We start from the raw sequence: 13,003 nt of genomic DNA, 5'->3' as shown, positions 1-13,003 counted from the left end.
AAATGAGAAAAATTAAGATGGGGCCTGCCTTTCTGCCCAGGCATCATATCTGATGTCCATGGTGAAAGTGTTACCTGACACAAATAGTTTCCTGGAGAATGGACAACGTGCTTTGTATTGTGCATGTGCGATGAATCAGACAACATGCGTTGTAATGCGCACGCAAGAAACACAGGCAGAGGTCACTGATGCCTTTTTATCTAGCACCAAGAATATTTTGTGTATTTAGATCAGTTAACTGCTCATTGCATTCATGTTATTGTTCCATATTCTCAGTTACAGATACTGGCCAGCAAATTCCTATTCCATTACATTATTGATTACACTTTGCTTATACACTTGTATATCTTCTCTTTGTCTTTAGTTCTTCCATAGGGATACAACAAAACAATAGCAGAAACTGGGGACTTACAAAGGGAACATTAACTCAGGGGGGCAAGTGCTTAAAACTAAAGAGGAAAACTGGCCAAATATGAAAACATTACTTAACCCATCATCATCTTTCTGTAGCTTGAATCGGCTTAGAGTCACATGCTATGCATAGTCCGCCATCTAGTGGTTGGCCCAGAGTATCACATCTTTTTCGAATTGGAAAAACTGGGTGTCGACAGGGGCGTTCCTCTAATACTATCCCTATCCTAGTTGTACAGGGACCTACAATCCTACAAACGTTGCCACTGTGCTGCGTGTGCAATGACCCATGGGGGTAAATTCTCGTCTTTTATTTCCTGGCAAGTAACAGTAACATAGTTGAATGAATATTACAATCCAGCTTGATATAGTGGCCTTCGTAACGAGATCCGCCTCTGGAATGTGTTGCGAAGGAAACAAAGAATCGCCTTGTTTTCCTCATTTGTTTTGTTTTATTAAGGTAGAACATGACTGCCCTGTGTACCTCTAGTGTGTCTAATGCTTTTTATCCCCTATTAAGGGGGTTGGGAAAGAAACAAGGTAATTTGATGGATGGGTTGGTATGCATGCATCTTTTTTGGGGGATGAAGAAGTAAAGTGAATGCCACCATTTCTCAACTAAAGAGAATGGAGCAACCTCCACCCCTCCCTTCAGGAAAAACTGCAATCTTTTCTAGAAGGAGCAGTTCCAAAGGAGGAGTCGCCAAATGTAGAGGGTTGTTGGGTGGTGTGTGTAGGATATAGTAGCCCTGGGAAATTATTTGACAGGCCTAGTGATCTGAGGTTTTCTGCTCCCATTAGTTGCCTAAGATCATTAACCAGCACACCACAGGGGATGCATTGGAGGGAAAGACCCTTTAAATGGACGGATGTGGAATGATTTTCCTCTCCAGGCTCTTCTAATCCAGGAGGTGAAAAAGTAGTTCTTGCTTTTGTTTATTTATATAGCGCCGTATTGGCCCGTGGGCATAAGGGCGCTAACATGAATAATAAACAACTGCTGCACAGATAACAAGAATTCAAATGCAATATAATAATGACAGATAGACATACAATGGATGCAGTACAGAAAAGCCCTCACTAAATATCAGTGTCTGCCAACAAGTCTGGTAAAAGTGCAATCAAGCATAATGTGAACTGTGAACTGGAAACCAAGACAGGTAGGAGTATAGAAGTCTACTCTCTATTGGTAGAACTTATACATATGGGCATCATATAGTGGTATTTACAATCAACTTCAGTTCATATGGCACATTAATGAAGTTATTACAGTTAGCTAAAAACAATGGAAGGTTGCTACAACCACAACCAACCAATATGCAGTCCCTATTCATGTGTGAGCACCAGTGATCAATCTTAATTTTCCATAGGATGTTAAAATCCACATTTCTAATGATTTAAGGACTAGTTCTTTGTCTAAGTCATGGCATAACCTTGTTCCTGATGGCTTCCTTGGGTTCAGGCCCTACTGGTGAAATGACATTAGAAATAATACTTTGGTCTAAAACAGCTTTTCTCAAAGACTATACAGATACAAGGGGGCATCTGTAACTCATAGGTTCGTAATGGTCCTAGATTTAGTTTTACTGTCATTACGTTGGACACCCCGTGACAATGTCAATCTTGAGTCCTCGGCTGCACTGGGAAGTGCCATCTGATACCCTGATGGTCAGTGAAAAGAAAAATGGAGATAGCGGCCCATACCAAACAAAAACGAGGAGCCCATGCAATGTTGCCGTGGCTCTAGATGCTGAAAACATGCCTATGCAATCAGAATCCCTGCTGACAAACTAGTTGGCACTGTACAAAAGGTTGGTTTATGCATCTTGTGTGAAACTTGGTGTGTATCAGGGAATACCTTCTGAATACGACCAATCTGCCAACGTCCTGTTTGCAAGATTGGTTTACTATTTCCAAGCCATCACAAATCGTCTTGTGGAAAGGCACTTGCATACCTGGAAAAGGTGCTAGGGCACCTCACAGGCCACATCGCACTAAGAATGAGTATCTGTCAAAATATACACAGCATTAACAGAGAGCGCACAAAGCTCCCAGAAGTAAAGCCTTTGCACTGTCATGCCTCTAATATCTAGGATTACCAGTCAAGGGGGGCTGTTAGGAAGGCTGTTGGCCAAGTACCTGCCATAGAGACATGCACCACCAACTTTTCGGGGGTTAGGTTTTGGGGACAATTGGATTGGGTCCAAAAGATCTGGATGGTGCTTCAAGGTCACCGTCTTTGAGACCTTGGATACTGAAGCAGACTGCTTTGATACCGCCATCATCCGCTCCATCAGAGCCTCTGTAAACGGTCCAATGGTGACCTGTAAGGTCACAGATTCCAGAATGTCCGTTAGTTAATGCACATTGCAATCCACCATAAAAGCGGGCTAGCCTGGGACTCCACTGCCATGGCCACTGCTATTCAAAAGGTATAACAATCAGCTCCCAAAACCAATATTCCCAGAAGAGAACATATCTCGGCCACAAGAATTTCATGCAAATGGCTTTCCAGCCAACAAAAAATAGACCTAAAAACCATTTGCCTCACCTACAAAGCTCTCAACCACCAAGCCCCGCCTTATCTAACAAATAAATTCACATTCAGACAGAACACTAGAACCACTAGATCTTCTAATACATTACAACTGACGGTGCCCAAATACTCCCTTAAACGAGCCGGCGGTTCCAGCTTCCCAGTTCTAGCCTCACAACTGTGGAACACCATCCCACTGGCTATCAAATGCACCCCTACCTTCCATCCATTCAGAACTAAGGTTATCACTTGGTTACTCAACAAATAACCAACTATGTACGTATGCCCATTGTATGATTGTATCCTTTACTATGTCTGCTTGCTACTATATCTGTAATGACTGCTTCCTTGCCAACTACTATTGTATTAATGTTCCTTACCTCTGCCTGTAACCAGATGCTTAAGCGCCCATATACCCCTGGATCAGGAGCACTATACAAACAATAAAAACAAAAACAAACAATCATTCCTGTTATCCTCTAATATCCTAGTCCGGTGACATATCAAACCCACTAGCCACTCTAATTCCTTCTGCCAATCCAGTAGATTAATTTAAAACAGGTTGCCAACCATCACTTTCTCTGGGAGATGAAAATGTACCAATCCTTCCGAAGGTGCCAGACCAAATGGGTTATTCTCTTCTTTCTCATCAAAGATGGACACAACAACCCTAGAGGTGTGCCAATTCACTGAAACCCAGCATGGGGCACATATCTTGCGAGCATGAGAAAAGTGATGGGGCACTGTGACCAGTGTCAGTTTCGCTGGAATCATGCTACTTGGGAGGCAATTATGGGAGTTGGCACTTGCAGCCAAAGCGCCGACTTCACCAGAGGTTTACTCTGTGATAAGGGGTTGGCCATGGATGGGCAGGGTGCGAGCGTGTGGCTTCTGACTAGTCCCAAGATTCACCTGTGGACACATTTTATGGCAGAGTCAGGGAGGCAATTGTCCGCTCGAACACCTGTAAACTGCACCATGCATGCTCTCTCTTCTCAGTTGGTTAATACAATGTGGGGAAAATCGGTTTTTCACAGAACTTTAGCAATTTAGATGCAGTCTTCAACAACTCATGCTCCGGGGCCTAGACTAGTGGTGCTGCTTCAACGATAAGGAAACATAAATGAGAGAAAGATGGCCTGCTCCTGGAGTAGATTTCTTCTTTTTCTTTTCCTTCTTCTGTTCCTCTATTCTGGAATGGTATCCAGAACTGAAGCTTCAGATTGGGAAGCTTTAAGAGAAAACTTCTCTGGAATACATTTCTCAGTGGTTTCTTACTAAGCCAGGAAAACATTGACCAATGCTCCAGCACGGTCCTTGGTGCAGGAACAACATTCCTCATAAAAATATTAAAGGGCAGTGACTGTTCCAAACAAAGTGCCTCCTACTGTGGAAAAAATAACTGAGTGCAGAAGATTAATGCAGCTTTGTTTTTGAGGATGTCACTACTGGAGCAAGAGGTGCCACTAAGGCAGTTACTAATTTTGCAGGGACATGGCACAACCTAGAGACTGTTCAAGAAGATTCCTGGACCAGTCTCAGCCTGGTTGACATTTCTAAAATGTGGAACCCTTTGGGAGGAATGTATCCATTAGATTTATTTTTATATTTGTATTCTTTAATATTGTGTTTATCCATAATTAGTTGCAGTAATTTAAATGCATAAACATAACTCCACCACAACACACTTACATCGGGAAGTTTCATGATAAAATCATATGCATTTGCTTCTTTGGCAGCGGTTTTAATTTCTTCATCAGTTACATCCTCTCGACCATATCTTATATTGTTTTTAATACTTGTGCCAAACAAGACCGGTTCCTGGCTGACCACACCAATGAGTTTTCTGTAGTGCCTCACGTTCAGAGACCTTATATCATGGCCGTCCACTGTTATCTGTAAAGAGAAGAAAAACCATAAGCAATGAAGATAATGCATATAGCTGATATGACATACTAAGAGAATAGTTTGTGCTTGTATGGCGTGGATTACGGATCACCATACCACAGCTATCATGCTGGCCTAAATGCATCTTTACAAGATTGAGAAACTATACACATGAGTTTCAAACACGCCACATGCAGGAACAATAGTTTAAAATACCTACGAACGACATTAGTATTTGTATTTTAATGAGCTAAAAATGCTTATATGGATGAAAGTGACTGAAGCATGATTACGTGTTTTATCATTTGTTATTTCATTTGCGCTCAGCACAAATGGCAGAGGTGTCCCAAGAAACACAAGGTCTCCTTATGACAAGCGTAAAACATTTATTTGAATTTCTATAGTACCTGATAAACACTGCTGTTCCTTTTTGTGAGAAAACTGAGGGTGCTCTCCCGAGTAGAGCCCCGGAATCCATTATTACGGTGGCCAGGACACGGCCATCGCTGTTGGATCCAGTTCCTGGCGGTGGACCAGTGGGGGTGGATTACCAGGGAAGGGGAACCTGGGGGTCATGCTCAGGGAATTGCCCCAGGTGAGACGCTGTGAGGTAGAGGAAGAGGCAGACTACATCCCTGAAGCCTTTATAGGCTATATAGTACCTATGTCATGCTTCCTCCCATAAAATCTCTCCTTTCTAAATCCAACAACCCCTACAAATCTGGCAAATTCCCTAGAAGACCAAATCCTGTTTCACGCAAACCCCACAACTCACAGAATCCTTGTTTTCCTGTTGCCTAACGGGGCACTCCCCGTCATTCTTCTCCACGTCCCTCTGATTATTATTTCCTGCACTCCCAATTTACTCAGAGCAAACACTACCATTCCCACAATTCCCCTTGCTTAGTTTCCGATAAGAATACTGGTCCTTCCAGTTGATTACATGACTCCCACAAACACAAGCTTTCTGAATTAGTTAGCCCTTGTCTTTCTTGTGACTCCTTATCCCCATCCGATCACGCAGAACATGTACAAACTCTACCTCTCCCCTTCTCTGATACACACACTTTTCCCTGATGTAGAAAACCACAGACTTGTGATAAACCTGTTTACCTGACATGTCCCGACGCAAGGGTCAGGCAAAGTTAGTCAATTGACTTAACTCACACACACCTGACGGCCCTTTCTTTTCCCCACAGGGTTAAAAGGTGGAGCAAGAGAGCACAGGACGAGCATGGCAAACAGCACAACGAGACGGCTAAACAGGCGCAGCAGTTCAAGAGAAGGAGAAAGGTGGCGGGAAGCGAGATGGTGGCGAGGAGAGAAGCGACCTTGCCCTTTTCATCACATGCCCGCAGAACCTTCATGGAAGAGAGCCTAAAACCGCAGACAGTAGCACAAATGTCTTGCAACCGATGTCAAAGTTACACGGAGCGTGTCAACACTGATAAGCGGGAGCGAGGGAGACTCCTGCTACCATGGTACCGCCCTTGACTCCAGTAAAGCAGAAAGCCAAGCAGTTCATCACAGCCGATGAGTCGAGGGGAGAACCGATAAGCCAGGTTGTGTTGAATGAGGAACACAAAGTGGCAAGTTTGAACTACAATGAACTATAAAAGAATTTCAAAAGTGTTGAGGACAGACCAGCTGCAGAGGGAACCGGCACCACTGGGTGTAGCTCCGAGACACTCTGGTCGAACCCCCTTTTGAGTAAAACTACAGAAACTATAAGGCCGTAGGAGAGCCGCCAGAAGAGGTCACATGGTCATACTGGAGGCCTAGTAAAAATCCTTGTATAATCGAAAGACTTTGATCTACAAATTTGAGAAAGTTAGGGAAGTGAATCCCACATGGTGAAAGTTAAAGGGGAACATGAATTCCCTGAACATTACAAGTGAAAGTGAATGAAGTTGGAAAGAGTAAACCCAGAAAGGGTGGTGCTAACGAAAAGGGGGCAAAGTCTAAAGTCACGAGAAACAGTGTGTTGACAAAGGCAAGGGATATCCACTTTTAACTGTTTGAAAAGACATTGAAACGCCAAGGGGAATGAACCCCGCTAAGAGAGAACAGGATAAGTACACTGTCCCGCTGGTCATTTTGAAATCCGAGTCTGACCAAGGGAGAAACCAAGAGACAATGTAAGACAGGAGACGTACATTGTCCCACTTGTCAAAGAAAGGCCAACGCCCGGAAGACGGGGACGCAGGGGCGAGCCTTTATCACTGTGATCACGTGAACATATTCTACCAATAGGTTTCTTTTAGACCCACTAGGTACATGTCTTTTCGGCCCACTAGCCAGGACATTTGGCCATGGCCAATGCATATTTTAAAATACTACCAGGTCACTTCGGTCATGCCCACTGTAGATGTTCCCCCAATATGTTTCTTTTGGACCCACTAGGTGGCTAAGCCTATGTTTTTCAGGCCCACTCGCCAGGGCCTTCGGCACACCAGGCCCCGTTGAAGCCAATGGCACTATCTGAGCCAAAGCCATCAGCGTCGGGGCCTTGGTGAAGATGTATAGCACCTTCAAACTAAAGTTCTCCCATTCCTCTCCGGTGGAGGATTGGGAAGGAAACAGACTCTGTGGAGTCGCTTCTTGGTAGTCCTTCTAGAGAGTACTCCTATTCTTGGAAGATGAAGAAGGAAGATGAAACTGCTCGGGAATGAGACCTCTTGCAGTGTTGTTTCTTCTTCTCCCTACACACGGGGGGCGTGTCTTCGGAACTGGTGCTCCATGCAGCGAGACCTTGTCCGAGACGGCACTCGTTTCCTTGTGGAAATATGTGAAGAGTTTTGCTGCCCTATCCCGGAGGGTCTTGGGATGCATGGATTGGCACAATCTGCATTCCTGGGTATCGTGATTCTCCCCTAGGCAGCAGAGACAGCCTGTGGGGATCCAACACCGGCATCTGTCGGCTGTAATTGTGCAAGGTTTAAAACCTGAGGCCTTAGCAGGGTTGGGTATTTTTTTTAACTCACAGAAATGAATAGCATTTCCCCATAGCAAACAATGTGCTCAGAAAAAAGGAACTTAGGTTGCGGGCGCTGCGCCTCGACATATACTGGTCTTGATGTCTTGATGTCATATCCAGCGCTGGGTGCTTAGAGGCATAGGGTGGAGACAGTGCGGAGTTGCTCTGCGCTCTTTGGTGGCAGAAAAGATTTAAAAGAACACCTGTGCTCCAAATAGATCATCATAGATGAGGAATCTGTGGTAGGAAAGAATCCGATAGAAACTGCCTTAATAACATCCATACCCAGATAGACTTCCTGAAAGCGGAAAAGATATTTTTTACTTATGACTTTCTGTCAAAAATGAAGTGAGAACTCCTAGTTAGAAAGCTGTTTCCCGCTCTTGAATAGCAATTGCTACTATAATCATTCCCATTATGGCTCTGACTGACTTCAGGAGGGGAATGTAAAAAAGTACTATTGGGATTTAACATTTACTGAAAACTATGACACCTGACCCCCATCAGTTGAGCTAATGGTGCAGGGTGGTGGTGGCCAGTATCAGACATTTTAGTATTTCAGGAGGGCCATCATGATATCCTGATGAAGTCTGCGCCAGCCAAGAAAGGCCTGGACCAAGAAAGAAGTGCCCAGGGACACTATGGTACCCAAGGGACTCTTTGACCTATGCAGTTTGACAAGTCAGACCTTGAACCAGAAAAACAGACTCAGAATTAAGGTTGTAAAATATGTGGAGAGCCAAGCAGAAAAAAGCCCTGTAACCTACCCCTCTTGCCATGGAGGCCTTTGAATGCCTTACTGAGGCAGGATCTGTAGCTTCTCCTCTGGCCCAAAGGGTTTTCTGATGCATTACTGAGGCAAGACCTGCAGCTTCGGCTCTCGTCCTATGGGGTTCTCCTGGATATATCAATAGTTTATCTAATGATACAAGCTTCTTAAATTGGTACTGATTACTTTGTAGATACTTCCAGTATATGAATTAAATTCCCCAGAAGACAATTCTGTAGTTTCTTCGTTCAAGACTTGGCTCCTGTCAACCTTTGAACCCAGGCTCATAGCAGGCTCTCTAGTGTAGACTTCACTAACCATGGCCTGCCCTAAAGTGTGGCTCATTTGGCTTAGCCAACCCCTGTTTAGTATCTTTCCTACTAACCAACTAATTGACCAATGCATGTACTATCGTTTCTCTGTCTCCTCCTCACACTGCAACTGTCTCAACATCCCCAAGGTCTTGAGGCGTCTGCCTCATTTTATAATTAGGCTCTTGTATAAATTGTTGCAATTAATGCTCTGCTTGGTGATTTTGTTTCCACAATGGTATGCTCGATCCTCAAAGGTTCCTCCCTAGTTGTTCTATCTCCCGCCCTGCTCTCTGGCCTTCAGTTTCATTTATAATCAAGTGTTGTGCATGTACTCATGTGTGGATTCAGCCTATGCTCTTGCCTTTGCCCGGTCCCAATTCACTAAAGGCATGTCTACCATATAAGGTTCAAACCTGTGAAATTGCCCACTTGTGTTATCTGGATACCACACCTTTCCTGGGGGCTGATTTTCTCTGTGTTGCATTCCCCAGAGGTTCTAACACAAGAGTATAATGGGGGGGGGAACTTCCCCTCATTATTGATGAGGCATAACTTTGCCCTAATGGCATGAGTGATTTTCCCAGACCTGGGCAACTATTGAATCCTTAGTGAAATGCCTGAGTTATAACTGGGGGGGCGCTCTGGGGAATCTACATATTGTCACCACTTAGCAGATGGCTTCCCCTGATCCCTGTAATTCCCCAATGTCCTTTACTGTTCGATATGCTGGTGACATCATCACAGCCCTTGATTTAAATGTTTTCTTGTCTTTTATCTAACAATGCAAGGGAATGATTGGTCATTTGGTTGTGCATTGGGGCATATTGAGAACAAATGCAGGCTGGGTAAAGTGCAGGGTTACCATTAATTCAGTTGTGTGGAGACACCCATCTTTCAAGTGGGTCTCCGGTGTTGCTCATAATCAATTATCCAAAACTTAACTTTACATAATGTGGGATTGCTACACGTCAGGAGACAGTGATGCTGTATCGTGACAGTGCTCATGGTCCCAGTAAATTGCTGTGGAACATAGTGTTCTGGGCATCTGCTGGTTGGTACAATGAGCTGGACATTTAAAGCGAAAGCAAGCACGCTACTAGCTCTGCGCTGGGGACTATGTCATGTAGTAACTCCAGTTAATGACTCTTGCTATGTAACACAATGAGCACATTACAGCTGTAACTAGTGAAGAAATTAAAAACTGTTAATAACGTTACTAAGTCCTATGGCACTGAAAAAGCCTGGTTTAATGGTCAATCTAAGAAAAGTAACAGAAAACGTGCTCACTGTGCCTTCTTGTGGGTCATATAGTCTCTGGAGCAACTGAACGGTCGTGCTTTTTCCGCATCCACTGCTTCCAACCAGTGCTACTGTTTGTCCACTCTTTATCTTCAAATCAAGTCCTTTCAACACCTTTTAACATACAATAGGCAATAGAAAAAGTTGTTAATGCAAATATATAAAAATGGTCAGATAAACGTTTTATATTTTTGCATATTTGAAAAGTCATGGCCAAATGTGTTCGTATGCAGTTGAGCAATGCAATTTCTAGGAACACGTCCTGTTATGTGCATGTCATTCATAACACAAGTGGTGATGCCATGAAAATTGAAAAAACATTCCAAATGTATTTTGAAACATTAATCATTCTCTCTGAGTCTGAGCGGTGCAAACAGGGGGACACCCTTGACTCGGTCCACCCTTATCTGAAAACACTCTACCGAGTGAAATGAAAGAGGAACAAAAGCGTGAGGAGGTCAAATGAACACCAACTCTGCAGCTCGTTCAGAAGAAGCAGGGTTCTAGGTCGATCAGGGACGGCGTGATGAGAGCAAGATCACATGTTCCTCGTTTGAAAGAGGCAGAGCAGAGGTCAAAGTTTGCAAGGAGCACCTCATCAAGTGATGGCATGCCTGGGATCGCTGCGGTACTTGACTAGCTGTGCCTTAGGCAGACTGGTGGGTTGCTGCAGCAGGAGATATGTTTGACAGGAATTCAGTTGTGTGGAGACACCGAACAGGATTGCTGTTGGTGCCTGGCCTGGGGCAGCAGTTGGTGCTTCTTGTGAGCACCTTTTTGTGAATGCAATGGGTGTATGTGCAGCACGGTGTGCGTTTGTGAGTAAGCAATACTGCATGCCTGCATTTGTTTGTGTGGGACAAATGTGTGTGTGTTGGGTAGAGTGAAGGCCTCCACCTGGGAGATCCGGGGGCCTGCAATGAGAAACATGTCCATGATTGTGATTTAAATTGCCACATGTGGGCACTATCAAGGAAGAGTTTTACATTGCCAATATTGGCATATACTTGGAATGTATTGTAGACACAGGCATCATGAAAATGTATGTGGTTGCATTGTGAGCCACATCATGAGCTTTATAGTGGCTATACCAATATATAATTGGACACAGACATATGTTTGTAGATGATCAGCTTAAATTGATGATGGGCGTCTTGCAGCTGAAATTCTGTAGTAAACCCAAGGCTGCTTTATCCAGAGTACCCTTTACATACATCTTCGAAAATGAAAGGTCTTTATTCTGTGGGTCAAATTTGTGACTAAAGACCTTATTCTGCTAAATGCATTAAATTGCTTTAAAGACACTGTATTTGTTACTTGGACATTGATAAATTCAATCAAAGGCGTCCCACACTCTTATAGCTAATGCTGGTTGTTTCCATTCAGACTACCTGAGTACAGATGCACATTTTGCAAAGAGTAATGTATGTTGGGGGGAGGGGAGGGAAGGATTAAAACTCACAGAAGTATAATAGGTATACTTTGTACATTTCAGGAAACACCTTTTTTCTTTATCTGAGTAACTGAAACGTTGAGGCTGACAGATAAAAGGCATGTGTATGTACTATGGTAGATGGATTTCGTATGTATGGTGATTATGTAAGTTTTATTGTATAGCATTTAGTTGATCTGATAATCTGGAAAATGTTTTAGGGGGCTGAAAACAATAGTGAATACTTCCATGTTTATCCAAAGAGCTTCACTAGTCAAAGTGTGAAGAGCTGACGTCACTAAAACCTGCCTGGGACTAAAATCTTGATATTTTCAAGAAAAATAGAAACATTATACACAATTTTGTATTGGCATGTGTTTCACAAAGTGAGTTAAAACCCATGTATAAAAAATGTCATTCGTGTGTTTTACTCACCATGCAATTTCGATATATTACCAAATCTGACACCCCCATGCACCTCTCAAATATAAGGACATTTGTGCCCACATGTGATTTTGTCGCAAGGCATTTTCTAGATTTATATGGTATCTGCAGGGTTTTTTTCACCAACCAGAGGCTGCCCGACACGATCTATTTTGTGAATGGTGTAAAAATAACACAGAAACGCGGGTTTTCCTGGAATTCTGCGTGTGATATACACACACAACCACTGCCAAAACGAATTAAACGCTAGTGCAATCGTAAGCGGCCCCCTCTGTGCCATTTACAGGTTCAACTATAATGAGCCCCATTGGGAAGGTAATGCAAATGGAGGAAATAAGAGCCGTACTGAACGGGGAGTCACTTTAAATCTATGGTTCAACAAAGTGTATTTTTTTCAACGTCTAAAGCTATAAAAATAGAGCAATGATTTGCATTTTGCTGACCCTATCATTCGCTGATAGATCATATTAATTCCAAATCATACTAATTAACTTCACAGAATTCCGGTCTTTAAATTAATTTGTATTTTCCTTTTTCCAGTCAACTATTATAAAATGTCAAACATTTACATAAAACAACAAATGGCATGTTTCTGAAAATTCCAATTCAGCAGAAAATTACTTTTTTGGATCGTTCTAATCTGATAAGGATTTTTATGTGACTGAAATAAAAAGCGCTAAACTACCTTGATTGCAGTCAAAGAGCATGTTGTTACCAAATAAAGAACCTATTTCCTAGGTTTTCCTTACCTGGACATCTGGCCTGGATGGATAACTGAAACAAACATTTCTAAATTCGGCTGTTCCTTCAATATGATCAAGTTTGTGCCCATCTTCCGAAAAACTGTCTATTGTGGGTTTCTATGTAAAAAACAGATTACAACAAACAAATATCAGAGGGTATGGTAAACCATATTCAGAAAAATAAATTGAAA

At 43.0% G+C, this 13,003-nt stretch overlaps 1 protein-coding gene across 2 annotated transcripts in view; it reads right to left on the bottom strand.

The window, feature by feature from the left end:
• The window catches only part of LOC138569869 (ATP-binding cassette sub-family B member 5-like), a 1,230,756-nt gene that overhangs the window by 536,607 nt on the left and 681,146 nt on the right, over positions 1-13,003 (bottom strand). For both annotated transcript variants that reach the window (XM_069648261.1, XM_069648260.1), the window contains 3 exons: positions 12,819-12,929; positions 10,182-10,307; positions 4,640-4,843 (listed from right to left, as the gene is read on the bottom strand). In XM_069648261.1, the coding sequence (XP_069504362.1) occupies positions 4,640-4,843; positions 10,182-10,307; positions 12,819-12,929 (441 nt within the window). The remainder of the gene's footprint in view (positions 1-4,639; positions 4,844-10,181; positions 10,308-12,818; positions 12,930-13,003) is intronic.

Source organism: Ambystoma mexicanum, chromosome 2q (genome assembly GCF_040938575.1).
Source record: "Ambystoma mexicanum isolate Mex_15411 chromosome 2q, UKY_AmexF1_1, whole genome shotgun sequence".
NCBI classification, from domain to species: domain Eukaryota; kingdom Metazoa; phylum Chordata; class Amphibia; order Caudata; family Ambystomatidae; genus Ambystoma; species Ambystoma mexicanum.
Note: the sequence above shows the minus strand (reverse complement) of the source record. Positions and strands in the feature narration are given on the sequence as shown.